Raw genomic sequence first — 27,179 nt, 5'->3', positions numbered from 1 at the left:
CAGGACAGAGATCACTACCTCAGATTAGACAAAGAGCTTCTGGATATCAGGACAGCGATCACTCACCTCGGATCAGACAAAGAGCTTCTGGATATCAGTACAGCAATCACTCACCTCGGATTAGACAAAGATTTGTTCTACAACAAGGAGGACACACAGGACATTCTCCAAACACCAAACAGGGCCGACATTCCTGTTATTTGCAAGAGGAAACGACGCAGGTACAGAGGACAAAGAGCGAGATGCCTGGTCTGGACCCGAAAAAAGAGAGTGGGAAAGCTGCCATTACCGTCATAACTACTCGCCAACATGCAATCATTGGTCAATAAACTAGACGAGGTACGATGACAAATATCCTACCAACGGGACATCAAAAACTGTAATATCCTATGTTTCACGGAATTGTGGCCGAATGACGACATGGATATTCAGCAAGCAGGATATACGCTGCACCGGTAAGATAGAACAGCACACACTGGTATGACGGGGGGGGGGGGGAACAGTCTGGGCGTATTTGTAAACAACAGCTGGTGCACGAAATCTAAGGAAATCTCTCGATTTTGCTCGCCTGAAGTATATTGTGTGTATTGTATATTGAGTATATTGTGATAAATTACATGCCGCACTACTTTCCTAGAGAGTTTTCAGCTATACTTTTCGTGGCTGTTTATTTACCACCACAGGCAGATGCCGGTGTAACAGTATAACTTTAGACCGTCCCCTCGCCCATACCCGGGCGCGAACCACATCAACTAGTCACCCTCGAAGCATTGTTACCCATCACTCCACAAAAGCCGCGGCCTTTGCAGAGCAAAGGGGAACCACTACTTCAAGGTCTCAGAGCAAGTGACGTCACCGATTGAAATGATATTAGCGAGCACCACCGCTAACTAGCTAGCCATTTCACATCCGTTACACTGGCACTGAGACTGCACTCAGTCAGCTGTATAAGTAAATAAGCAAACAGGAAACCACACCCAGAGGAAGCACTCCTAGTGGCCAGAGACTTTAATGCAGGGAAACTTAAATCAGTTCTATCACATTTCCATCAACATGTTAAATGTGCAACCATACGTTGTATGGAAAATATACAAATCAAAGAGAATGTTTTGGGGAAGATGAAATGTTAAATTAGTTGTCTAAAACTGGATTTGAGAAAAACTTAGACCTTGCCTCATTAACTTGGTACGCCCAGAGAATTTCCCTAAATGTGGCTACGCCCACTTCTGACCCAAGGGTATAGAACCTGTGAGTATAGAATTTACAGCAGGACTACATGACCCCAGCTGCAGCGAGGTCTAAAAATGTCAACGAACCCAGAACGCAACGCAAGTTTGAGGACAAAGAAATCCTTTTCTAACCAAGCTAACGATGAGTAGCTGTGTCTAAGATGGTGAATTCAAGTCGAACCACCTAGCCTCCATCTCCCATCGAATCGTGGTATCTAAAGGGTTTCATTCCTATGCTGTGAGCTCTGAGCTACAGAGCTGTCTGTCCTCAGAAGACCTCTTCCAGAGAAAGGGGAGAGGGAACAGACTCCTAAGCCAAAAAGGACACTGACACCGGGAGGACGAGCAGGGAGGTGTGCAGGAGAAGTGCGTCATGGAACAGCGGAACGGTCCATGCAGAGAATCCTCAGAGATCATCCCCACGTAATTACATCATTATATTCTGACCCATAAGAGCGGCAGTTTGAGGCAAGGCTAGAGTTAGAATAGCATAGCTGACAAATTCACCCAAATGTATATTTCTCTTGTGTACTTTTTTCTCTCTCTTTTGAAATTCCGATTGTGGGTAACACGCGCCATAGTGTGTTGGCCCGTTATATTAAGTTATAATCAATAGCCTATAATGTGTTTTGTCTATGTGTATCTTTTATCATTATTTTAGCTTTCTAGTAAATCAATATTCAACTAAGTTTGGTGTGGTACGAATTCATTGGTGAGACCCGGGTCCGTGCAGATTCACAGGCTATACGACGTTCAGAACGAGATTGTTAGAGGAAACTGGTTAATTAGCGTCTGTTGTAAAACCAATATTCTGATATTCCTTGAGTTAATTTGGGAAATAGAACCTCAATAAAAACTAGTTTTCCCATGGTGCCCCAGGTTAATGAGTTAGTAATTGCTTGATTCAGTTAATCACGTAATTAGAAACTTGTAATCATTCGATGAGCAACAGTCGTCACATTAACTAATACAACGTCACGACACCTGTAATTCACACACAGAGACGAGTACAAAGCTCTCCCTCGCCCTCCATTTGGTAAATCCAAACATAACTCTATCCTGATTCCTGCTTACAAGCAAAATTTAAAGCTGAAAGCACCAGAGACACTGTCTATAAAAAAGTGGTCAGATGAAGCAGAGGCTAAACTACAGGACTGTTTTGCACAGACTGGAACATGTTCCAGGATTCTTCCGATGGCATTGAGGAGTACACCACATCAGTCACTGGCTTTATCAATAATGCTGTTGAGTCTGCCGATAAGAATGCAGTGATTGACAGAGTCGAAAGCCTTGGCCAGGTTGATGAAGACGGCTGCACAGTATTGTCTCTTATCGATGGCGGTTATGATATAGTTTAAGACCTTGAGCGTGGCTGAGGTGCACCCATGACCAGCTCTGAAACCAGATTGCATAGCGGAGAAGGTACGATGGGATTCGAAATGGTCGGTGATCTGTTTGTTGACTTGGCTTTCAAAGACCTTAGAAATGTAGGGTATGATAGATATAGGTCTGTAGCAGTTTGGGTCTAGAGTGTCTCCCCCTTTGAAGAGGGGGATGACCGCGGCAGCTTTCCCAATCTTTGGGGATCTCAGACTATACGAAAGAGAGGTTGAACAGGCTAGTAATAGGGTTGTAAAAATTTCGGGGGATAATTTTAGAAAGTGAGGGTCGAGATTATCTAGCCCAGCTGATTTGTAGGGATCCAGATTTCACAGCTCTTTCAGGACATCAGCTGCCTGGATTTGGGTGAAGGAGAAGCGGGGGGCGGGGGGTTGGGCAAGCTTCTGCAGGGGGTGCTGAGCTGTTGGCCGGGGTATAGGTAGCCAGGTGGAAAGCATGGCCACCCGAAACAAATGCTTCTTGAAATTATCGATTGTTGTAGATTTATCAGTGGTGACAGTGTTTCCTAGCCTCAGTGCAGTGGGCAGATGGGAGGAGGTGCTCTTATTCTCCATGGACTTTACATTGTCCCAAAACCTTTTGGAATTAGTGCTACAGGATACAAATTTCTGTTTGAAAAAGCTAGCCTTAGATTTCCTAACTGACTGAGTATATTGGTTCCTGACTTCCCTGAAAAGTTTCATATCGAGTGGGCTATTCGATGCTAATGCAGAACGCCACAGGATGTTTTTGTGCTGGTCAAGGGCAGTCAAGTCTGGGGTGAACCAAGGGCTATATCTGTTCTTAATTCTACATTTTTGGAATGGGGCATGCTTATTTAAGATGGCGAGGAAAGCACTTTTAAACAGCAACAAGGCATCCTCTACTGACAGGATGAGGTCAATATCCTTCCAGGATACCCGGGCTAGGTCGATTAGAAAGGCCTGCTATCTGAAGAGTTTTGGGGAGTGTTTGACAGTGATGAGGGTGGTCGTTTGACCGTGGACCCATTACGCATGAAGGCTTCCTGGTTGAAGACAGCAGAGGTGTATTTAGAGGGAAAGTTGGTCAGGATGACATCTAAGAGGGTGCCCATGGTTACTGATTTAGGGTTGTACCTGGTAGGTTCCTTGATCATTTGTGTGAGATTGAGAGCATCTAGTTTAGATTGTAGGACGGCCGTGGTGTTATTTAGCATATCCCAGTTAAGGTCACCTAACAGTATGAACTCTGAAGATAGATGGGGGGCAATCAATTCACATATGGTGTCCAGGGCACAGCTGGGGTCTGAAGGGGTCTATAACAAGTGGCAACAGTGAGATACTTGTTTTTGGAAAGGTGAATGTTTAAAAGTAGTTCTAATTGTTTGGGCAAAGACCTGGGTGGTATGACAGAACTCTACAGGGTTTCTCTGCAGGAGATTGCAACTCCGCCCCCTACTCCGCCCCCTTTGGCAGTTCTATCTTGTCGGAAGATGTTATAGTTAGGGATGGAAATTTCAGGATATCTTCCCTGTTAGTCATCAAGTTTCCGTTTGATACTATTTGATTGCTAATTGATTATATGCATTATGACTTCCCATATAAGGACATCCTGGATGTTGATTGTCATAATTGTAGCTGTGACCAAAAATAACTTTCTATGGAAGTTATCTTAATCTGAGTCCATTAAACTGTCTTCATCCTAGTCCAGGAAAATGACCCCATAATGCAATACTATTTGATTCATCCACAAAAAAAATGTTTCTTTACACAAGATGTATTGAGCACCATGCATGTTGTAGACAAACACCCTGAGCCTTGTTGAAGTACAGCATGTTAGGGTTATAAGGTAGTGATCTGGGTTCATTAGGCAGTCTATGGTTCTCAGTGGAATGTTCTCTGTTCTCTCCCAAGTTTCATCCAACCAACTGCACTGTGAAGGAGAACGGTGATGAGGAAGAGCTCCACTATCTCCTGACAAACCTCTTCAACTGTGCCCAGGTCATCTACTCTCGTCCCCCTCCCTGCCACTCATCACAAACAACCCTAGAGCTTTGCTGAGAGGACTGATGGAAACTCTGTCAACTCTGCATAGTCCAGTACCTCGTATTGTTATTTATTGTATTATTTAAATGTATTATGACAGTTATTTTTGTACTATTTATGAATAAATTAACTTCTAAAAGTGGCAAAAAGTATTGTTCTAAATGTGGTTTATTAAGTGTGTTGATACTACTACACCATAGATTTTCTAGACTTGACCCATTCCTGACTCCACACTAAGGCACCAGAAAAACACAATCTTTAACATTAAACTATTTCATGTGTGTGGACAACCAGGCAAATCGTGGAACAAGGCAAATTCTTGTCAGTGACCATGTCGTTAAAGCATCAATCAATCATTCACATTTATTTTATAAAGACCTTTTTACATCAGCAGTTCTCACAAAGTGCTTTACAGAAACCCAGACTAAATCCCCAGAGAGCTTTACAGATACCCAGCCTAAATCCCCAGAGAGCTTTACAGATACCCAGCCTAAATCCCCAGAGAGCAAGCTATGAAGAAGCACAGTGGCTAGAAAAAAACTCCCAAGAAGGCAGGACGAAACCTAGAGGAAGTAAGAAGAAACCTAGCATGATTTCAATCTTTTAACATACTTTTATTTTCTATTTTCGACTTATCTATTTTTTACTTAACACATGTTTTTTAAATCGTAACTTCTTAAAGCATTGTTGGTTAAGGGCTTGTAAGTAAGCATTTCACTGTAAGGTCTACCTACACCTGTTGTATTTGGAGCATGTGACAAATAACATTTGATTTGTTCATTGACTATAGCTCAGCATTCAGCACCATAGTACCCTACATGCTCATCATTAGGCTTGAGGCCCTGGGTCTGAACCCCACCCTGTGCAATTGGGTCCTGGACTTCCTGACGGGCCGCCCCAAGGTGATGAATGTAGGGAACAACACCTCCACTTCATTGATCCTCAACACTGGGGCCCCACAAGAATGCTCAGCCCCCTCCTGTACTCCCTGTTCACCCATGACCGCGTGGCCACGCACGCCTCCAACTCAATCATCAAGTTTGCAGACGACGCAACAGTAGTAGGCTTGATTACCAACAATGACGAGACAGCCAAAAGGGAGGAAATGAAGGCTCTGCGAGTGTGGTGTCAGGAAATTACCTCTCACTCAATATCAACAAAACAAAGGAGATGATCGTGGACTTCAGGAAACGGCACAGGGAGAACCCCCTTATCCACATTGACGGGACAGCAGTGGAGAAGGTATAAAGTTTCTCAGTGCACATATCACTGAAAACGGAAATGGTCCACACACACAGACAGTGTTGTGAACAAGGAGCAAAAGCGCCTCTTCAACATCAGGAGGCTGAAGATATTTGGCTTGGCACCTAAAACCCTCACAAACTTTTACAGATGCACAATCGAAAGCATCCTGTCGGACTGTATCACTGCCTGGTACGGCAACTGCATCACCCACAACCGCAGGGCTCTCCAGAGGGTGGTGCGGTCTGCATAACGCATCACTGGGAGCCAACTACCTGCCCTCCAAGATACCTACAACATCCAATGTCACAGGAAGGCCAAAAAGACCATCAAGGACAACAACCACCCAAGGTCAGTACAGGTGCATCAAAGCTGGGACCTAGAGACTGAAAAACAGCTTTTATCACAAGGCCATCAGACTGTTAAAGAGCCATCACTTGCACAGAGTGGCTGCTGCCGACATATACATGTTATATGTTAGTAATTTAGCAGATAATCTTATCCAGAGCCACTTACAGTTAGTTAATCCGTCTTAATAACATAGCTAGGTGAATACAAAACCTGAGAACAGTAATATTTTACACACACATTAAGGTACCTACAAACAATCATTTCTAATGAAATAACACAAATGTGAAAAATATATCGTGTTTTTAAATTAAACTTCATACATTTTCACTCTGTCAATCATCAAGTTTCAGTTTGATTGCTAAATGATCCTATGCAATATTACTTTCCATATAAGGACATCCTGGATGTTGATTGTCATAATTTTAGCTGTTGATTTAGTGATCTCTATCTAAATGTGCTCTGTGAGGAGTTTCAGTGTCAAGGGACAGTATAAGAGGCCTGTGACTGACGTTGCAAGTCAGTCACATTTGATCCTTCTTCACCCCGAGGGCTGAGACTGTATCTAGTCATAGCCTGCTGCTACTACTACCATTACTACTACTGCTGTAAAGCCATGAAGACTGTCGCTCTCCTCTTCTCCTTTGCACCTGTGCTGGTCTTCACTGCGCCCACTGATGAGACTCATCTATTGCATAGGGTCATCTACGAGGTTAACAAGATCCTCAAAGGGGGTCTGGAGGTAAGAAGATTGAAATGTTTCACATGACAAGTGTTATAACAGCATTATAATCCATTGTATCTACAGTGTTATCAAATGTTGCTCTGCTCTATCGGATTAGAAAGCTTCTTGTTAAAAATGAGAGCAAAGGGATCATGAAAAATTGACACAAATAACAAACATTTTGTGACATTTTGTTTCTAGTTTCAGGCCATTTTGGACAGTCTAGTGCCGGCGGGATTCGATCAAGATCGCTGCAGTGCAAACGGGGTAAATTGTATCCATAACCTTGATGAATAGGCCGAAAACATGGTAGACAACGTTCCATCATGGGCCGTTTTCCCCAGACACAGATTAAGCCTAGTCCCAGAGAATAAAAACCACGTTCGATGGATATTCACCATTGAAAGTGCTCCTTAGTCCCAAGACTAGCCTTCATTTGTGTCTGGATAACGGGACCCTCATGTCCATCAGTGATAACTACTGTTAATTTACCCATGTCAACACTTGTTGATGCAATCAGACACTTATTAGTGCTGACCAGAAAGGTGACAATGTATTTAATACATTTCTACAGGCTATTGTAGCCATTACAGCAGCAGATTCATCAATAATCATGACTTTCTCAAATTACAGCCTAAAGATTTCTGCATAGCTGAGACTATTCTGTCTGCCATGAGCCATAATAGGCACGGGATTCCATTCAACAACATATCTAAAATCAGTAGAGTGCTGAAGCAGTACAATAAGGTAAGGAATCATTCAGACAAATCTAAACTTGGTTGTGGGGTCTACTCTAGCCTGGGCTGCAAATTCTTGTCATGCCAAAGGAGTGGCATGATGGCACAAACAGACGGGTACCCGGGCTAGCTTAGGGGTAATTCAGTGAAATATCCAAAATGAGTAGAGATTATGTCTGTTCAACACAATGTATTTATCTTGTATGCACACATGACTGTAAGTCACTTTGGATAAAAGCGTCTGCTAAATGGCATATATTATTATTATTATATTATATCTTGTAATGTTGCACACACTTGAACAGAGCCCTGCTGCGTGTCAATCAAACAGTAACTACTACTCTGACTATTAAGCCATAACAATTATCAGTGTAGAAAAAGTCACTCAAAACATAGAGGACGGTGTTTCAGACATGGATGAAGTCGAGGCCTGGAATAAAAATAACTTTCATTGTAAATTATCTTAATCTGAGTCCACTGGCTTCATCCTAGTCCAGGAAAATTACCCCATAATGCAATACTATTTGATTCATCTGCAAAAAATCTTGTTTCTTTACACAAGGTGTACTGAGCACCATGCATGTTGTAGACAAACACCCTGAGCCTTGTTGAAGTACAGCATGTTAGGGTTATAAGGTAGTGATCTGGGTTCATTAGGCAGTCTATGGTTCTCAGTGGAATGTTCTCTGTTCTCTCCCAAGTTTCATCCAGCCAACTGCACTGTGAAGGAGAACGGTGATGAGGAACAGCTCCGCGATCTCCTGACAAACCTCTTCAACTGTGCCCAGGTCATCTACTCTCGTCCCCTCCCTGCCACTCATCACAAACAACCCTAGAGCGTTGCTGAGAGGACTGATGGAAACTCTGTCAACTCTGCATAGTCCAGTACCTCGTATTGTTATTTATTGTATTATTTAAATGTCTTATGACAGTTATTTTTGTACTATTTATGAATAAATTAACATGTAAAAGTGGCAAAATTGTATTGTTGTAAATGTGGTTTAAGCGTGTTGATACTACTGCACCATAGATTTTCTAGACTTGACCCAATCCTGACTCTAGCCTCAAACTACATTTCATAATGTGGAATCACAATCTTTAACATTAAACTATTTCATGTGTGTGGACAACCAGGCAAATCGTGGAACAAGGCAAATTCATGGCAGTGACCATGTCGTTAAAGCATCAATCAATCATTCACATTTATTTTATAAAGCCCTTTTTACATCAGCAGTTCTCACAAAGTGCTTTACAGATACCCAGCCTAAATCCCCAGAGTGCTTTACAGATACCCAGCCTAAATCCCCAGAGAGCTTTACAGATACCTAGCCTAAATCCCCAGAGAGCTTTACAGATACCCAGCCTAAATCCCCAGAGAGCTTTACAGATACCTAGCCTAAATCCCCAGAGAGCTTTACAGATACCCAGCCTAAATCCCCAGAGAGCTTTAGCCTAAATCCCCAGAGAGCTTTACAGATACCCAGCCTAAATCCCCAGAGAGCTTTACAGATACCCAGCCTAAATCCCCAGAGAGCTTTACAGATACCCAGCCTAAATCCCCAGAGAGCTTTACAGATACCCAGCCTAAATCCCCAGAGAGCTTTACAGATACCTAGCCTAAATCCCCAGAGAGCTTTACAGATACAGAGAGCTTTACAGCCTAAATCCCCAGAGAGCTTTACAGATACCTAGTCTAAATCCCCAGAGAGCTTTACAGATACCCAGCCTAAATCCCCAGAGAGCTTTACAGATACCCAGCCTAAATCTCCAGAGAGCTTTACAGATACCTAGCCTAAATCCCCAGAGAGCTTTACAGATACCTAGCCTAAATCCCCAGAGAGCTTTACAGATACCCAGCCTAAATCCCCAGAGAGCTTTACAGATACCCAGCCTAAATCCCCAGAGAGCAAGCTATGCAGAAGCACAGTGGCTAGGAGAAGGCATGAAGAAACCTAGAGGGAGAAACCTAGAGGAAGAAACCTAGAGGGAGAAACCTAGAGGAAGAAACCTAGAGGGAGAAACCTAGCCTGATTCCAATCTTAAAACATGCTACATCACACGGCAACCAGACAAATCACACGGCAACCAGACAAATCAAATCTAAAGAGACAAAGAAAGAGAGTGAGATTAGACATGTGCAATCATTTAATAAATTAACAAAAAAGAGGGGGTGGGGGCTCAGTAGATGTAAACATTTGAAATACAGTAAATTCCAAAATAAAGACACTTTGCTTTCACTACAATACACCATGAACGATGAGCTGAAAAGGAAGAAATCACAAAGCGTGCCAAAACAAAATGCCTTAGTTATTGTTTAATGGACGAATGGCATTACTATATAGACGGGTTAGCTGACATCAGGAAATGATGTGCGTCTCGACAAGACAGAAGTCCGTGTGGCGTTACGATTCTGAACGTTCAGATAGCGAACAACAATGACAGAAAGCTGCAACGTGGGGAACCGTAAGAGGCTGTTTTCAGCTTGTAGTATCTCGTTATTAATATCACGTTTTATTTTGAGGTGTTTCGACTGATGTCACGTCCATGCTAATATGGTGAAAATATCCTCGCTCACCAACAACTTGTAAGGATGCATTTTAGAGATAAGCTCTCATTGTGCAAATGTATTTGTTTTCACTAAACAATTGGAGAGTAAATATAGTGTAGTTTGTCCCATTGTTGCGCACTTGTCTATGGAAGCGGCATGGCATGCATGTCCTACCCTTCAGACATAAAGAAGGAAACTAAGCGTAAAGCATACTTTAGACTCCCATAAGTGTGATGCTTGAAATAAGGGCATTATGACCTGTGGTGCACATGTGAATCATTCCTGGAATCGTTTTTTTGTTAAAGGCCATCAGTAGGAGTGGTGACATCGTCATCTCAAAACAGTGTTTGTTGTTGTCGTCGCTTTCGTCTTTGAAGACCTGTTCAAAAACCATGGCTTGTGCTCATCATAGACTAATCTCCCACGTCCCAAATGGGACCCTATTCCCTATTTAGTGCACTACTTTTGACCAGAGCATTACAGGACACCCTATGAGCCCTGGTCGAAAGTAGTGCACTATAATGGGAATAGGGTTTCATTTGGGACGCAGATGGGTGTTGCCCACTGAACTGTGCTCCATGACTACATTAAGCTGATTATCCTCAACAAGCCTCCCCTTATTATAATACAAGGTCCCCTTGACTTGAGCAGTCTAAGGGGCAGGTCCAAATGACAACCTATTCCCTATTTAGTGCACTACTTTTGACCAGGGCTCATAGAGTATCCCATAGGGCTCTGGTCAAAAGTAGTGCACTAAATAGGGAATAGGGTGCACCATTTGGGTTGCTGGCTAAATCCTAAAGTAGTTTCTGCTGCCTGCTCCCTCCCTCCCTCCCTGACCGACCGACCAACCGTTTCCTCTCCTCCCTCCCTCCCTCCCTGACCGACCGACCAACCGTTTCCTCTCCTCCCTTCACATTTAAAACCTTACTTGGCTAAACAGTGTACTTGGAAAATCTGTTTAAATAACGACAATAAAGATCTTCATGTTCGACTATTGACTGACTGCTGTTGTTCATTCTAAGGTAAAGTAGTGTAGATTCATTGACTGACTGCTGTTGTTCATTCTAAGGTAAAGTAGTGTAGATTCATTGACTGACTGCTGTTGTTCATTCTAAGGTAAAGTAGTGTAGATTCATTGACTGACTGCTGTTGTTCATTCTAAGGTAAAGTAGTGTAGATTCATTGACTGACTGTTGTTCATCCTAAGGTAAAGTAGTGTAGATTCATTGACTGACTGCTGTTGTTCATTCTAAGGTAAAAGTAGTGTAGATTCATTGACTATATATATATATATATATGCCATTTAGCAGACGCTTTTATCCAAAGCGACTTACAGTCATGTGTGCATACATTCTACGTATGGGTGGTCCCGGGAATCGAACCCACTACCCTGGCGTTACAAGCGCCATGCTCTACCAACTGTGCCACAGAAGGACCAGTTGACTGACTGCTGTTGTTCATTCTAAGGTAAAGTAGTGTAGATTCATTGACAGACTGTTGTTCATTCTAAGGTAAAGTAGTGTAGATTCATTGACTGACTGCTGTTGTTCATTCTAAAGTAAAGTAGTGTAGATTCATTGACTGACTGCTGTTGTTCATTCTAAGGTAAAGTAGTGTAGATTCATTGACTGACTGTTGTTCATTCTAAAGTAAAGTAGTGTAGATTCATTGACTGACTGTTGTTCATTCTAAAGTAAAGTAGTGTAGAGTCATTGACTGACTGTTGTTCATCCTAAGGTAAAGTAGTGTAGATTCATTGACTGACTGTTGTTGTTCATTCTAAAGTAAAGTAGTGTAGATTCATTGACTGACTGTTGTTCATTCTAAAGTAAAGTAGTGTAGAGTCATTGACTGACTGTTGTTCATCCTAAGGTAAAGTAGTGTAGATTCATTGACTGACTGTTGTTGTTCATTCTAAAGTAAAGTAGTGTAGATTCATTGACTGACTGCTGTTGTTCATTCTAAGGTAAAGTAGTGTAGATTCATTGCAGTACATGGGGCTCCAGCCCTGATTGGCTCTCTCACTGCAGCAGGGATTCCATCACAGCCTCAGGCTTCGCTGATCTTTTCCTGTTTGGAGATAAGAGGAGGGGTACATCACAAATGGCACCCTTTCCCTATATAGTGCACTACTTTTGACCTAGGCCCATAGGGAATAGGGTGCCATTTGAGACGTAAATGAGATGATTTCGTCACTTGAGTGTCACTTGAGTGGGTTGAGTCACTGATGTGATCTTCCTGTCTGGGTTGGCACCCCACCTTGGGTTGTGTCGTAGCGGAGAACTTTGTGGGCTATACTCAGCCTTGTCTCAGGATGGTAAGTTGGTGGTTGAAGATATCCCTCAAGTGGTTGGGGGCTGTGCTTTGGCCAAGTGGGTGGGGTTATATCCTTACTGTTTGGCCCTGTCCGGAGGTGTCCTCGGATGGAGCCACAGTGTCTCCTGACCCCTCCTGTCTCAGCCTCCAGTATTTATGCTGCAGTAGTTTATGTGTCGGGGGACTAGGGTCAGTTTGTTATATCTGGAGTACTTCTCCTGTCCTATCCGGTGTCCTGTGTGAATTTATGTATGCTCTCTAATTCTTTCTTTCTCTCTCTCTCGGAGGACCTGAGCCCTAGGACCATGCCTCAGGACTACCTGACATGATGACTCCTTGCTGTCCCCAGTCCACCTGGCCATGCTGCTGCTCCAGTTTCAACTGTTCTGCCTTATTATTATTCGACCATGCTGGTCATTTATGAACATTTGAACATCTTGGCCATGTTCTGTTATAATCTCCACCCGGCAAAGCCAGAAGAGGACTGGCCACCCCACATAGGCTGGTTCCTCTCTAGGTTTCTTCCTAGGTTTTGGCCTTTCTAGGGAGTTTTACTCCCTTATTACTGTTATCCTGGTTGGTATATTAGTACTGTTATCCTGGTTGGTATATTAGTACTGTTATCCTGGTTGGTATATTTGTACTGTTATCCTGGTTGGTATATTAGTACTGTTATCCTGGTTGGTATATTAGTACCATAATTCTGGTTGGTATATTAGTACTGTTATCCTGGTTGGTATATTAGTACTGTTATCCTGGTTGGTATATTAGTACTGTTATCCTGGTTGGTATATTAGTACTGTTATCCTGGTTGGTATATTAGTACTGTTATCCTGGTTGGTATATTAGTACTGTTATCCTGGTTGGTATATTAGTACTGTTATCCTGGTTGGTATATTAGTACTGTTATCCTGGTTGGTATATTAGTACTGTTATCCTGGTTGGTATATTATTCTGGTTGGTATATTAGTACTATAATTCTGGTTGGTATATTATTACTACAATTCTGGTTGGTATATTAGTACTGTTATCCTGGTTGGTATATTAGTACTGTTATCCTGGTTGGTATATTTGTACTGTTATCCTGGTTGGTATATGGTTGGTATATTAGTACTGTTATCCTGGTTGGTATATTAGTACTGTTATCCTGGTTGGTATATTAGTACTGTTATCCTGGTTGGTATATATTCTGGTTGGTATATTGTTATCCTGGTTGGTATATTAGTACTATAATTCTGGTTGGTATATTAGTACTATAATTCTGGTTGGTATATTAGTACTGTTATCCTGGTTGGTATATTAGTACTGTTATCCTGGTTGGTATATTAGTACTGTTATCCTGGTTGGTATATTAGTACTGTTATCCTGGTTGGTATATTAGTACTGTTATCCTGGTTGGTATATTAGTACTGTTATTCTGGTTGGTATATTAGTACTATAATTCTGGTTGGTATATTAGTACTATAATTCTGGTTGGTATATTTGTACTGTTATCCTGGTTGGTATATTAGTACTGTTATCCTGGTTGGTATATTAGTACTGTTATCCTGGTTGGTATATTAGTACTGTTATCCTGGTTGGTATATTAGTACTGTTATCCTGGTTGGTATATTAGTACTGTTATCCTGGTTGGTATATTAGTACTGTTATCCTGGTTGGTATATTAGTACTGTTATCCTGGTTGGTATATTATTCTGGTTGGTATATTAGTACTATAATTCTGGTTGGTATATTAGTACTATAATTCTGGTTGGTATATTATTACTACAATTCTGGTTGGTATATTAGTACTGTTATCCTGGTTGGTATATTTACTGTTATCCTGGTTGGTATACTGTTATCCTGGTTGGTATATTAGTACTGTTATCCTGGTTGGTATATTAGTACTGTTATCCTGGTTGGTATATTAGTACTGTTATCCTGGTTGGTATATTAGTACTGTTATCCTGGTTGGTATATTAGTACTATAATTCTGGTTGGTATATTACTACTACAATTCTGGTTGGTATATTAGTACTATTATCCTGGTTGGTATATTAGTACTGTTATCCTGGTTGGTATATTAGTACTGTTATCCTGGTTGGTATATTAGTACTGTTATCCTGGTTGGTATATTAGTCTGGTTGGTATATTAGTACTATAATTCTGGTTGGTATATTAGTACTGTTATCCTGGTTGGTATATTAGTACTGTTATCCTGGTTGGTATATTAGTACTGCTATCCTGGTTGGTATATTAGTACTGTTATCCTGGTTGGTATATTAGTACTGCTATCCTGGTTGGTATATTAGTACTATAATTCTGGTTGGTATATTATTCTGGTTGGTATATTAGTACTGCTATCCTGGTTGGTATATTAGTACTGCTATCCTGGTTGGTATATTAGTACTGTTATCCTGGTTGGTATATTAGTACTGTTATCCTGGTTGGTATATTAGTACTGTTATCCTAGTTGGTATATTAGTACTGTTATCCTGGTTGGTATATTATTCTGGTTGGTATATTTGTAATATTATCCTGGTTGGTATATTAGTACTGTTATCCTGGTTGGTATATTAGTACTGTTATCCTGGTTGGTATATTAGTACTGTTATCCTGGTTGGTATATTAGTACTGTTATCCTGGTTGGTATATTATTCTGGTTGGTATATTTGTAATATTATCCTGGTTGGTATATTAGTACTGTTATCCTAGTTGGTATATTAGTACTGTTATCCTGGTTGGTATATTAGTACTGTTATCCTCTGTGGTATATTAGTACTGTTATCCTGGTTGGTATATTAGTACTGTTATCCTGGTTGGTATATTAGTACTGTTATCCTGGTTGGTATATTAGTACTGTTATCCTGGTTGGTATATTAGTACTGTTATCCTGGTTGGTATATTTACTGTTACTGGTTATCCTGGTTGGTATATTAGTACTGTATATTATCCTCTGGTTGGTATATTAGTACTGTTATCCTCTGTGGTATATTAGTACTGTTATCCTGGTTGGTATATTAGTACTGTTATCCTGGTTGGTATATTAGTACTGTTATCCTGGTTGGTATATTAGTACTGTTATCCTGGTTGGTATATTAGTACTGGTTGGTTATCCTGGTTGGTATATTAGTACTGTTATCCTGGTTGGTATATTAGTACTGTTATCCTGGTTGGTATATTAGTACTGTTATCCTGGTTGGTATATTAGTACTGTTACTGTATATTAGTACTGTTATCCTGGTTGGTATATTAGTACTGTTATCCTGGTTGGTATATTAGTACTGTTATCCTGGTTGGTATATTGGTATATTAGTACTGTTATCCTGGTTGGTATATTAGTACTGTTATCCTGGTTGGTATATTAGTACTGTTATCCTGGTTGGTATATTAGTACTGTTATCCTGGTTGGTATATTAGTACTGTTATCCTGGTTGGTATATTAGTACTGTTATCTGGTTGGTATATTAGTACTGTTATCCTGGTTGGTATATTAGTACTGTTATCCTGGTTGGTATATTAGTACTGTTATCCTGGTTGGTATATTAGTACTGTTATCCTCTGTGGTATATTAGTACTGTTATCCTCTGTGGTATATTAGTACTGTTATCCTGGTTGGTATATTAGTACTGTTATCCTGGTTGGTATATTAGTACTGTTATCCTGGTTGGTATATTAGTACTGTTATCCTGGTTGGTATATTAGTACTGTTATCCTGGTTGGTATATTAGTACTGTTATCCTGGTTGGTATATTAGTACTGTTATCCTGGTTGGTATATTAGTACTGTTATCCTGGTTGGTATATTAGTACTGTTATCCTGGTTGGTATATTAGTACTGTTATCCTGGTTGGTATATTAGTACTGTTATCCTCTTGGTATATTATCCTGGTTGGTATATTAGTACTGTTATCCTGGTTGGTATATTAGTACTGTTATCCTGGTTGGTATATTAGTACTGTTATGGTATATTAGTACTGTTATCCTGGTGGTATATTAGTACTGTTATCCTCTGGTTGGTATATTAGGTGGTATATTAGTACTGTTATCCTGGTTGGTATATTAGTACTGTTATCCTGGTTGGTATATTAGTACTGTTATCCTGGTTATTGGTATATTAGTACTGTTATCCTGGTTGGTATATTAGTACTGTTATCCTGGTTGGTATATTAGTACTGTTATCCTGGTTGGTATATTAGTACTGTTATCCTGGTGGTATATTAGTACTGTTATCCTGGTTGGTATATTAGTACTGTTATCCTGGTTGGTATATTAGTACTGTTATCCTGGTTGGTATATTAGTACTGTTATCCTGGTTGGTATATTTACTGTTATCTGGTTGGTATATTAGTACTGTTATCCTGGTTGGTATATTAGTACTGTTATCCTGGTTGGTATATTAGTACTGTTATCCTGGTTGGTATATTAGTACTATAATTCTGGTTGGTATATTAGTACTGTTATCCTGGTTGGTATATTAGTACTGTTATCCTGGTTGGTATATTAGTACTGTTATCCTGGTTGGTATATTAGTACTGTTATCCTGGTTGGTATATTAGTACTGTTATCCTGGTTGGTATATTAGTACTGTTATCCTGGTTGGTATATTAGTACTGTTATCCTGGTTGGTATATTAGTACTGTTATCCTGGTTGGTATATTAGTACTGTTATCCTGGTTGGTATATTAGTACTGTTATCCTGGTTGGTATATTAGTACTGTTATCCTGGTTGGTATATTAGTACTGTTATCCTGGTTGGTATATTAGTACTGTTATCCTGGGTATATTGGTATATTAGTACTGTTATCCTGGTTGGTATATTAGTACTGTTATCCTGGTTGGTATATTAGTACTGTTATCCTGGTTGGTATATTAGTACTGTTATCCTGGTTGGTATATTAGTACTGTTATCCTGGTTGGTATATTAGTACTGTTATCCTGGTTGGTATATTAGTACTGTTATCCTGGTTGGTATATTAGTACTGTTATCCTGGTTGGTATATTAGTACTGTTATCCTCGGTGGTATATTAGTACTGTTATCCTGGTTGGTATATTAGTACTGTTATCCTGGTTGGTATATTAGTACTATAATTCTGGTTGGTATATTAGTACTGTTATCCTCGGTGGTATATTAGTACTGTTATCCTGGTTGGTATATTAGTACTGTTATCCTGGTTGGTATATTAGTACTGTTATCCTGGTTGGTATATTAGTACTGTTATCCTGGTTGGTATATTAGTACTGTTATCCTCGGTGGTATATTAGTACTGTTATCCTGGTTGGTATATTAGTACTGTTATCCTGGTTGGTATATTAGTACTGTTATCCTGGTTGGTATATTAGTACTGTTATCCTGGTTGGTATATTAGTACTGTTATCCTGGTTGGTATATTAGTACTGTTATCCTGGTTGGTATATTAGTACTGTTATCCTGGTTGGTATATTAGTACTGTTATCCTCGGTGGTATATTAGTACTGTTATCCTGGTTGGTATATTAGTACTGTTATCCTGGTTGGTATAGTAGTACTGTTATCCTGGTTGGTATATTAGTACTGTTATCCTGGTTGATATATTAGTACTATAATTCTGGTTGGTATATTAGTACTGTTATCCTGGTTGGTATATTAGTACTGTTATCCTCGGTGGTATATTAGTACTGTTATCCTGGTTGGTATATTAGTACTATAATTCTGGTTGGTATATTAGTACTGTTATCCTCGGTGGTATATTAGTACTGTTATCCTGGTTGGTATATTAGTACTGTTATCCTGGTTGGTATATTAGTACTGTTATCCTGGTTGGTATATTAGTACTGTTATCCTGGTTGGTATATTAGTACTGTTATCCTCGGTGGTATATTAGTACTGTTATCCTGGTTGGTATATTAGTACTGTTATCCTGGTTGGTATATTAGTACTGTTATCCTGGTTGGTATATTAGTACTGTTATCCTGGTTGGTATATTAGTACTGTTATCCTGGTTGGTATATTAGTACTGTTATCCTGGTTGGTATATTAGTACTGTTATCCTGGTTGGTACTACCACTATTGTTCATGGTGGATAACGATGTACCGGCAGCAGCTGGGAGACAGGCGGTGGTGGTGGTTTACCTTCGTCCAGTCTTGGGCCTACTACTCTTGGAGGTCCTGGGCCTCTCCAGCTTCATCAGTGACTGTCTCATACTCTCCTCTGTGTAGGCTAAGTACACATGAGACAGGTCCACCTCAAACGGCTGATGGGGAGAGGGAGAGAGGAAGGAGAGGGGGATAGAGAGAGGGTGGAGGAGGAACATAAAGAGAGGGTCAAATAATATTATCCAGATGCACTATGCTTGCCTGTCTTCTTATGTCGGTGTGAACGAAGAACTCACATCTTTTTCTTTCTTGTCCGGCACGGGGGTCTGTTTTCTCATGTTGTTACCAGTGTACGCTACACACTTCTGAGGACCAACAAGTAAACAATGTCATAAGCATGAGGCAATCACACCAACGTGGCTTTGTACTGTCTATGTTAATGGAGAAACTCCCTCCCCTTAGCCTGACTATTCTCAGGTTAAATATTTCACTGTGGCTGTATGCAGAACTCACCAGCTGCCATTCCCCAATGTCCTCATTCCACTGTACATAGTTCTCAATCATCTCCTGCACCAGACAGGAAGAAGCAGGAACCATATTAGCATCAGTGCTAACTAAATACGCTCTCACACAAACATAAATGGACGGACACACACACCCACACAGGTCTACGACATGTAGACAGACAGGTAGTTGTCACACACACACCTGGTATTCCTGTGGGATGAAGCTGTCTATGATGAGCATCTGCAGTCGTAGCTCTCTGCTGAGGTGGCGGATATTCTCCAGCAGGCCCTCGATCTCCCGGTGATGTTCCTGCTGCAGGTCGGCCATCTGACAACACAACAACAACCTCTCAACAACCACAAGACTACCACTGAACCAATGCCGTGTGTTGACGAAGAAATGAGCCAATGCCGTGTGTTGAAAAAGAAATGAGCCAATGCCGTGTGTTGACGAAGAAATGAGCCAATGCCGTGTGTTGACGAAGAAATGAGCCAATGCCGTGTGTTGACGAAGAAATGAGCCAATGCCGTGTGTTGACGAAGAAATGAGCCAATGCCGTGTGTTGACGAAGAAATGAGCCAATGCCGTGTGTTGACGAAGAAATGAGCCAATGCCGTGTGTTGACGAAGAAATGAGCCAATGCCGTGTGTTGACGAAGAAATGAGCCAATGCCGTGTGTTGACGAAGAAATGAGCCAATGCCGTGTGTTGACGAAGAAATGAGCCAATGCCGTGTGTTGACGAAGAAATGAGCCAATGCCGTGTGTTGACGAAGAAATGAGCCAATGCCGAAGAAATGAGTGTTGACGAAGAAATGAGCCAATGCCGTGTGTTGACGAAGAAATGAGCCAATGCCGTGTGTTGACGAAGAAATGAGCCAATGCCGTGTGTTGACGAAGAAATGAGCCAATGCCGTGTGTTGACGAAGAAATGAGCCAATGCCGTGTGTTGACGAAGAAATGAGCCAATGCCGTGTGTTGACGAAGAAATGAGCCAATGCCGTGTGTTGACGAAGAAATGAGCCAATGCCGTGTGTTGACGAAGAAATGAGCCAATGCCGTGTGTTGACGAAGAAATGAGCCAATGCCGTGTGTTGACGAAGAAATGAGCCAATGCCGTGTGTTGACGAAGAAATGAGCCAATGCCGTGTGTTGACGAAGAAATGAGCCAATGCCGTGTGTTGACGAAGAAATGAGCCAATGCCGTGTGTTGACGAAGAAATGAGCCAATGCCGTGTGTTGACGTGACTGCTTCTGGACAATTCCATACGAAATGTCCACATAGATATTCATGATCTTTTGGATCTTTCTGGATCTTTCTGAAATTAGAGCCACATGAAATGTCCTTTTGGTGAAGGATGTTTAGCATACGTTTGAAGTCTGTATTCTCAATAATTATTGAGAATGTATTCATTATGTGTTATACACTGAGTACTTTCCATGACAGACTGACCAGGTGAATCCAGGTGAAAGCGATGATCCCTTATTGAGGTCACCTGTTAAATCCACTTCAATCAGTGTAGATGAAGGAGAAGAGACAGGCTAAAGAAGGATTGTTAAGCCTTGAGAAAATGGAGACATGAATTGTGTCTGTGTGCCATTCAGAGGGTGAATGGGCAAGACGAAAGATTGAAGTGCCTTTGAACAGGGTATGGTAGTAGGTGTCTTTGAACAGGGTATGGTAGTAGGTGCCTTTGAACAGAGTATGGTAGTAGGTGCCTTTGAACAGGGTATGGTAGTAGGTGCCTTTTAACCGGGTATGGTAGTAGCTGCCTTTGAACAGGGTATGGTAGTAGCTGCCTTTGAACAGGGTATGGTAGTAGGTGCCTTTGAACAGGGTATGGTAGTAGCTGCCTTTGAACAGGGTATGGTATTAGGTGCCTTTGAACAGGGTATGGTAGTAGCTGCCTTTGAACAGGGTATGGTAGTAGCTGCCTTTGAACAGGGTATGGTAGTAGGTGCAAAGCGCACCGGTTTGTGTCAAGAACTGTAACGGTGCTGGGTTTGTCACGCTCAACAGTTTCCCTTGTATTTCAAAAATGGTCCACCACCCAAACGGACATCCGGCCAACTTAACAAAAATGTGGGAAGCATTGGAGTCAATATGGGCCAACGTCCCTGAGGAAAGTTTGACACCTTGTAGAGTCCATGCCCCGATGAATTGAGGCTGTTCAGAGGGCAAAGGGGGGTGCAACTCAATATTAAGGTGTCCTTAATGTTGTGTACAGTCAGTGTATGTGTTAATGAAGTAATGAACCAATACTGTGTGTTAATGAAGTAATGAACCAATACTGTGTGTTAATGAAGTAATGAACCAATACTGTGTGTTAATGAAGTAATGCACCAATACTGTGTGTTAATGAACCAATACTGTGTGTTAATGAAGTAATGAAGCAATGCTGTGTGTTAATGAAGTAATGAACCAATGCTGTGTGTTAATGAAGTAATGAACCAATACTGTGTGGTCCTTCTGTAGCTCAGTTGGTAGAGCATGGCGCTTGTAACGCCAGGGTAGTGGGTTCGATCCCCGGGACCACCCATACGTAGAATGTATGCACACATGACTGTAAGTCGCTTTGGATAAAAGCGTCTGATAAATGGCATATATTATATATTGTTAATCAAGTAATGAACCAATGCTGTGTGTTAATGTTCTGCTCCTGCTGCAGGTCATCCACAACACAACAAGGCCCCAGTCCTGTGTTTGAACCCACTTGGGATGAATCCTATTCACTATATAGTGCACTAGTTTTCACCAGAGTCCTGTGGGACTTGGACATTCTTACCTCTGACTTGGCAGCCATCAGCATGGTCCAGACTTTCTTCAGCTTCTTGGTCTTCCCCTGAGCCTCCTCCTGCAGACTGGAGTACTTCTCTTCCATGTCCAGGCGCTCCGCCTGCATGGATGCCACAAACAAGACAGGGAGTTTTGGATTTCATTTCATTTATTTAATCATTAAAACGGGAAACCTCACCACTTTTGAACCTCATTTAATTATCTCCATGTAGATACTGGTATGGTGCTGGAGATACTGAATCTGACGTTAAAAATGTGTAGAGCCTCCCTTGAACATAGGAGACAACAGAACATGCAGAAACGCCTGAAGGCTTTTCCCACTGATGGAAACAAGATGGGAGTATGTGGGTATTTTATTAGGATCCCCATTAGCTGTTGCAAAACCAGCAGCTACTCTTCATGGGGTCCAACATAGAACATGAACCATAATACAGAATGACATGAAACAGAAGATCATTAGACAAGAACAGCTCAAGGACAGAACTACGTACATTTTTAAAAGATACTCTATTCCCTATGTAGTTCACTGCTTCTGACCAGAGTCAGTTTGTAGCTTTTATTATGTTCAATTCCTCTGCTCATCGACAGATGCCATTGCCATTTTCAGGGAAAGCAAAGCAGGCACCTTATCTGAACTAGCAAGGTGCTGACTGGTGTGACTTAGTAGACTTTAAAGGTTCTGACTGGTGTGACTTAGTAGACTTTAAAGGTGCTGACTGGTGTGACTTAGTAGACTTTAAAGGTTCTGACTGGTGTGACTTAGTAGACTTTAAAGGTTCTGACTGGTGTGACTTAGTAGACTTTAAAGGTTCTGACTGGTGTGACTTAGTAGACTTTAAAGGTTCTGACTGGTGTGACTTAGTAGACTTTAAAGGTTCTGACTGGTGTGACTTAGTAGACTTTAAAGGTTCTGACTGGTGTGACTTAGTAGACTTTAAAGGCAGTGGTATCCAAACTTTTTCAGCATGGACTCCATTTTTTTCACCAGATATTCTGGCAACCCCACCCCACCCAAAATGTAATGACTACCTTAAAAAATAATAATAATACAATTTAAAAAATGGACATCCTTAAAAATATATTTACTTTTTTTTTAAAGTTAATTTCCTGACTTTTTCATCTCTCATGAAAATGACAAGAACCAATAAATACATTTACTCATCTTTCTCCACAACAACATAAATATATTGTCCCATAAAATAATCTGTAGTCTCAATTTTTGTCCCTCCCCCGACCCAAATATGTAATCTAGTCAAAAATAATGCACTACAATTTAAAAAATGGACATCCAGTTAAAAATGGGACAGTTGTTTATACGTTAATGACTTTTCATTTCCCAATATGACTGAACCAATAAATATTTGCCATGTCACAACAACAAAATATCATTGTCCCCTCATCAGTCTCATTTTTATCACTGAGAATCAACCAGTCAGAGGAAGTGTAGTGGTGAGTATTTTGATGCAGAAATGAGACATGTCAGATGAGCAAGGGGAGTTAACCACTAAGTCATATATGTAGAGCAAGGGGAGTTAACCACTAAGTATCACCCCTCATCAGCGTCAGTTAATCACTAAGTCATATAGTCAGAGCAAGTGGAGTAACCACTAAGTCATATTTGAGCAGAAATGAGTAGAGCAAGGAGTTAACCATGTCAGATGTAGAGCAAGAGGAGTTAACCACTAAGTCTAGAGCAAAGTTAACCACTAAGTCATATATGTAGAGCAAGGGGAGTTAACCACTAAGTCATATATGTAGAGCAAGGGGAGTTAACCACTAAGTCATATATGTAGAGCAAGGGGAGTTAACCACTAAGTCATATATGTAGAGCAAGGGGAGTTAACCACTAAGTCATATATGTAGAGCAAGGGAGTTAACCACTAAGTCATATATGTAGAGCAAGGGGAGTTAACCACTAAGTCATATATGTAGAGCAAGGGGAGTTAACCACTAAGTCATATATGTAGAGCAAGAGGGAGTTAACCACTAAGTCATATATGTAGAGCAAGGGGAGTTAACCACTAAGTCATATATGTAGAGCAAGGGGAGTTAACCACTAAGTCATATATGTAGAGCAAGGGAGTTAACCACTAAGTCATATATGTAGAGCAAGGGGAGTTAACCACTAAGCAAGAGGAGTTAACCACTAAGTCATATATGTAGAGCAAGGGGAGTTAACCACTAAGTCATATATGTAGAGCAAGGGAGTTAACACTAAGTCATAAGTCAGTCATATATGTAGAGCAAGGGGAGTTAACCACTAAGTCATATATGTAGAGCAAGGGGAGTTAACCACTAAGTCATATATGTAGAGCAAGGGAGTTAACCACTAAGTCATATATGTAGAGCAAGGGGAGTTAACCACTAAGTCATATATGTAGAGCAAGGGTAGTTAACCACTAAGTCATATATGTAGAGCAAGGGGAGTTAACCACTAAGTCATATGTATTTACAACTCTTCAGTTGTCTGAACAACGACCCTGGCTACTCTCTACCATGTACTGTAGATGATATCATATTCTGTGATAGAACTGCTTCTCCTCCAGTTGACTTGATGGTATGATGTATAGTGCCTTCAGGAAGTATTCACACCCCTTGTCTTTTTCCATATGTTCTTGTGTTACAGCCCGAATTAAAAAATTAAAAAACATAATTCCACTTTGACATTATGGGATATTTATTTTACCTTTATTTAACTAGGCAAGTCAGTTAAGAACAAATTCTTATTTTCAATGACGACCTAGGAACTGTGGGTTAACTGCCTGTTCAGGGGCAGAACGACAGATGTGTACCTTGTCAGCTCAGGGGTTTGAACTTGCAACCTTCCGGTTACTAGTCCAACGCTCTAACCACTAGGACCCCCTGCCGCCCCGTATTGTGTGTAGGCCAGTGACACAACAATTTAAATTTGATCAATTTCAAATTCAGTCTGTGACAACTAAACGTGGAAAACGTAAAAGGGTCTGAATACTTTCTGAAGGCCACTGTAATACAGTGTGTAAGATGGTATACCTCCTTCTCCTCTAGCTCTCTGCGGAGCAGCTCAGCCCTCCTGCGTCTCTCCTCTAGCTCATTGTTAGACTCCTGCAGTAGTTTCTCCTGCTCCTCAGCCTTGGCCAGGAGGTCCACCCCTCCTACGATCACCTTCTTCTCCAGGGCTGACAGCTTCTCCAGCAGCAGGTGATGCTCCTGCCTGGGGGAAGGAGGTTAGAGGTCAGGGCTCAGTAGATCTGAAAGTAGCTTTAGTAGGCTAGATGGAGTGTCTGTCATATTCCTTATACCCTTCTAGAGGTCTCTGATCGACAAGAGGGCATCGAAAAGCATCTAGGGGTGGGGCTAACGTTAGATAATATTTCAAAGTAGTAGATTATTCTTCAACCGTGATTTCTGTAAAACTTGGGAACTTAGGGAATGTTTGTAACCCCAGACTCACTGCGCTTTGAGGAGATCCTTCTCTCTCTTCTCCAGTTCTGCCCTGGCCTTGTTCCTCTCCTCCTCCTCCATGTCCAGCGTGGCTTCTAGCTCCTTCCTCTCCTCCTCGATCTTCGCCTGCATCTCCACCATCTTGTCAGGAGAAACCTTCTTCTTCTTCCCTTTAATAATAATAATAATAATAGTGATCATCATTTATTTGACTTATAGAACCATCCCCCAAGTCCACAACCATCATCAAATCAAATCACATTGTATTAGTCACATGCGTTGAATGCAACAGGTGTAGGTAGACCTTACAGTGAAATGCTGAATGCAACAGGTGTTGACCTTACAGTGAAATGCTGAATGCAACAGGTGTAGGTAGACCTTACAGTGAAATGCTGAATGCAACAGGTGTAGGTAGACCTTACAGTGAAATGCTGAATGCAACAGGTGTTGACCTTACAGTGAAATGCTGAATGCAACAGGTGTTGACCTTACAGTGAAATGCTGAATGCAACAGGTGTAGGTAGACCTTACAGTGAAATGCTGAATGCAACAGGTGTTGACCTTACAGTGAAATGCTGAATGCAACAGGTGTAGGTAGACCTTACAGTGAAATGCTGAATGCAACAGGTGTTGACCTTACAGTGAAATGCTGAATGCAACAGGTGTTGACCTTACAGTGAAATGCTGAATGCAACAGGTGTAGGTAGACCTTACAGTGAAATGCTGAATGCAACAGGTGTTGACCTTACAGTGAAATGCTTACTTATGAGCCCCGAACCAACAATGCAGTTACATTTTTTACATGTAGGTACACGTAGATGATAACATCTATGCATGGATGTTTCTTAATGCCGTGTCATTGTTTAGTTCCCACCACCTCAACCCACCCACTAAGGGTGGAAGTTTCCCTTAGGTACAGAATGCTGATCTAAGATCTGCATCTCAGAGCGAACATCACCCTACACCCAACCCAGTCTGATTCCTAGGTTTGCTTAGACAGCACTAGTCTGATTCCAGATCTGTTTGTGCTTATCTTGCCAACTCCTATGGTCGTTGTCACACTGTGCACAAACAGACCTGGGACCAGGCTAAGACAACACATCATATTACAATGGTCAATTAGTCAAATATTACATTTAATACACTCTCAACGTGTTAGATAGTAGCTGCTCTTCTACAGAGCAGTAAAAACAGTATCGACATGAATTATCTCCTTGATGAGACAGCAGTCAGTGCTTTCTGGAGAAGATATTCAATCAGATTAAGAGCAGGAAGTTGAAGGGTGATTTTAAAAGAACCTCTGTGTATGTCCCAACTGACACCCTGTGCCCTTTATAGTGCACTACATTTGCACAGAGCCCTATGAACCCTGGTCAAAAGTAGGGGCACTACCCTATGAACCCTGGTCAAAAGTAGTGCACTACCCTATGAACCCTGGTCAAAAGTAGTGCACTACCCTATGAACCCTGGTCAAAAGTAGTGCACTACCCTATGAACCCTGGTCAAAAGTAGTGCACTACCTTATTGGACCCTGGTCAAAAGTAGTGCACTACCTTATTGGACCCTGGTCAAAAGTAGTGCACTACCCTATTGAACCCTGGTCAAAAGTAGTGCACTACCCTATTGAACCCTGGTCAAAAGTAGTGCACTAACCTATGAACCCTGGTCAAAAGTAGTGCACTAACCTATGAACCCTGGTCAAAAGTAGTGCACTAACCTATGAACCCTGGTCAAATGTAGTGCACTAACCTATGAACCCTGGTCAAAAGTAGTGCACTAACCTATTGGACCCTGGTCAAAAGTAGTGCACTACCCTATGAACCCTGGTCAAAAGTAGTGCACTACC

At 41.2% G+C, this 27,179-nt stretch overlaps 2 protein-coding genes across 6 annotated transcripts in view; one reads left to right on the top strand and one right to left on the bottom strand.

The window, feature by feature from the left end:
* Positions 1–6,201: 6,201 nt before the first annotated feature.
* The window catches only part of LOC124010918 (kinesin-like protein KIF3A), a 94,442-nt gene continuing 73,464 nt past the window's right edge, over positions 6,202–27,179 (bottom strand). For 4 of the 5 annotated variants that reach the window (XM_046323718.1, XM_046323719.1, XM_046323722.1 and 1 more), the window contains 8 exons: positions 25,344–25,503; positions 24,923–25,103; positions 21,900–22,010; positions 19,317–19,442; positions 19,122–19,175; positions 18,905–18,973; positions 18,645–18,766; positions 9,820–12,308 (listed from right to left, as the gene is read on the bottom strand). In XM_046323718.1, the coding sequence (XP_046179674.1) occupies positions 12,260–12,308; positions 18,645–18,766; positions 18,905–18,973; positions 19,122–19,175; positions 19,317–19,442; positions 21,900–22,010; positions 24,923–25,103; positions 25,344–25,503 (872 nt within the window). In that variant the 3' untranslated portion in view covers positions 9,820–12,259. Of the gene's footprint in view, positions 6,963–9,819; positions 12,309–18,644; positions 18,767–18,904; positions 18,974–19,121; positions 19,176–19,316; positions 19,443–21,899; positions 22,011–24,922; positions 25,104–25,343; positions 25,504–27,179 lie in introns of those variants that run through there. The other variant, XM_046323721.1, reaches the window with a different exon arrangement.
* Positions 6,768–8,661, top strand: LOC124010919. The gene is made up of 4 exons (XM_046323724.1): positions 6,768–6,968; positions 7,152–7,217; positions 7,584–7,697; positions 8,389–8,661. The coding sequence occupies exons 1-4, from the start codon at positions 6,843–6,845 to the stop codon at positions 8,521–8,523; spliced, it is 441 nt and encodes a 146-aa protein (XP_046179680.1). The 5' UTR covers positions 6,768–6,842; the 3' UTR covers positions 8,524–8,661.

Source organism: Oncorhynchus gorbuscha, linkage group LG23 (assembly GCF_021184085.1).
Source record: "Oncorhynchus gorbuscha isolate QuinsamMale2020 ecotype Even-year linkage group LG23, OgorEven_v1.0, whole genome shotgun sequence".
Lineage (NCBI taxonomy): Eukaryota > Metazoa > Chordata > Actinopteri > Salmoniformes > Salmonidae > Oncorhynchus > Oncorhynchus gorbuscha.
Note: the sequence above shows the minus strand (reverse complement) of the source record. Positions and strands in the feature narration are given on the sequence as shown.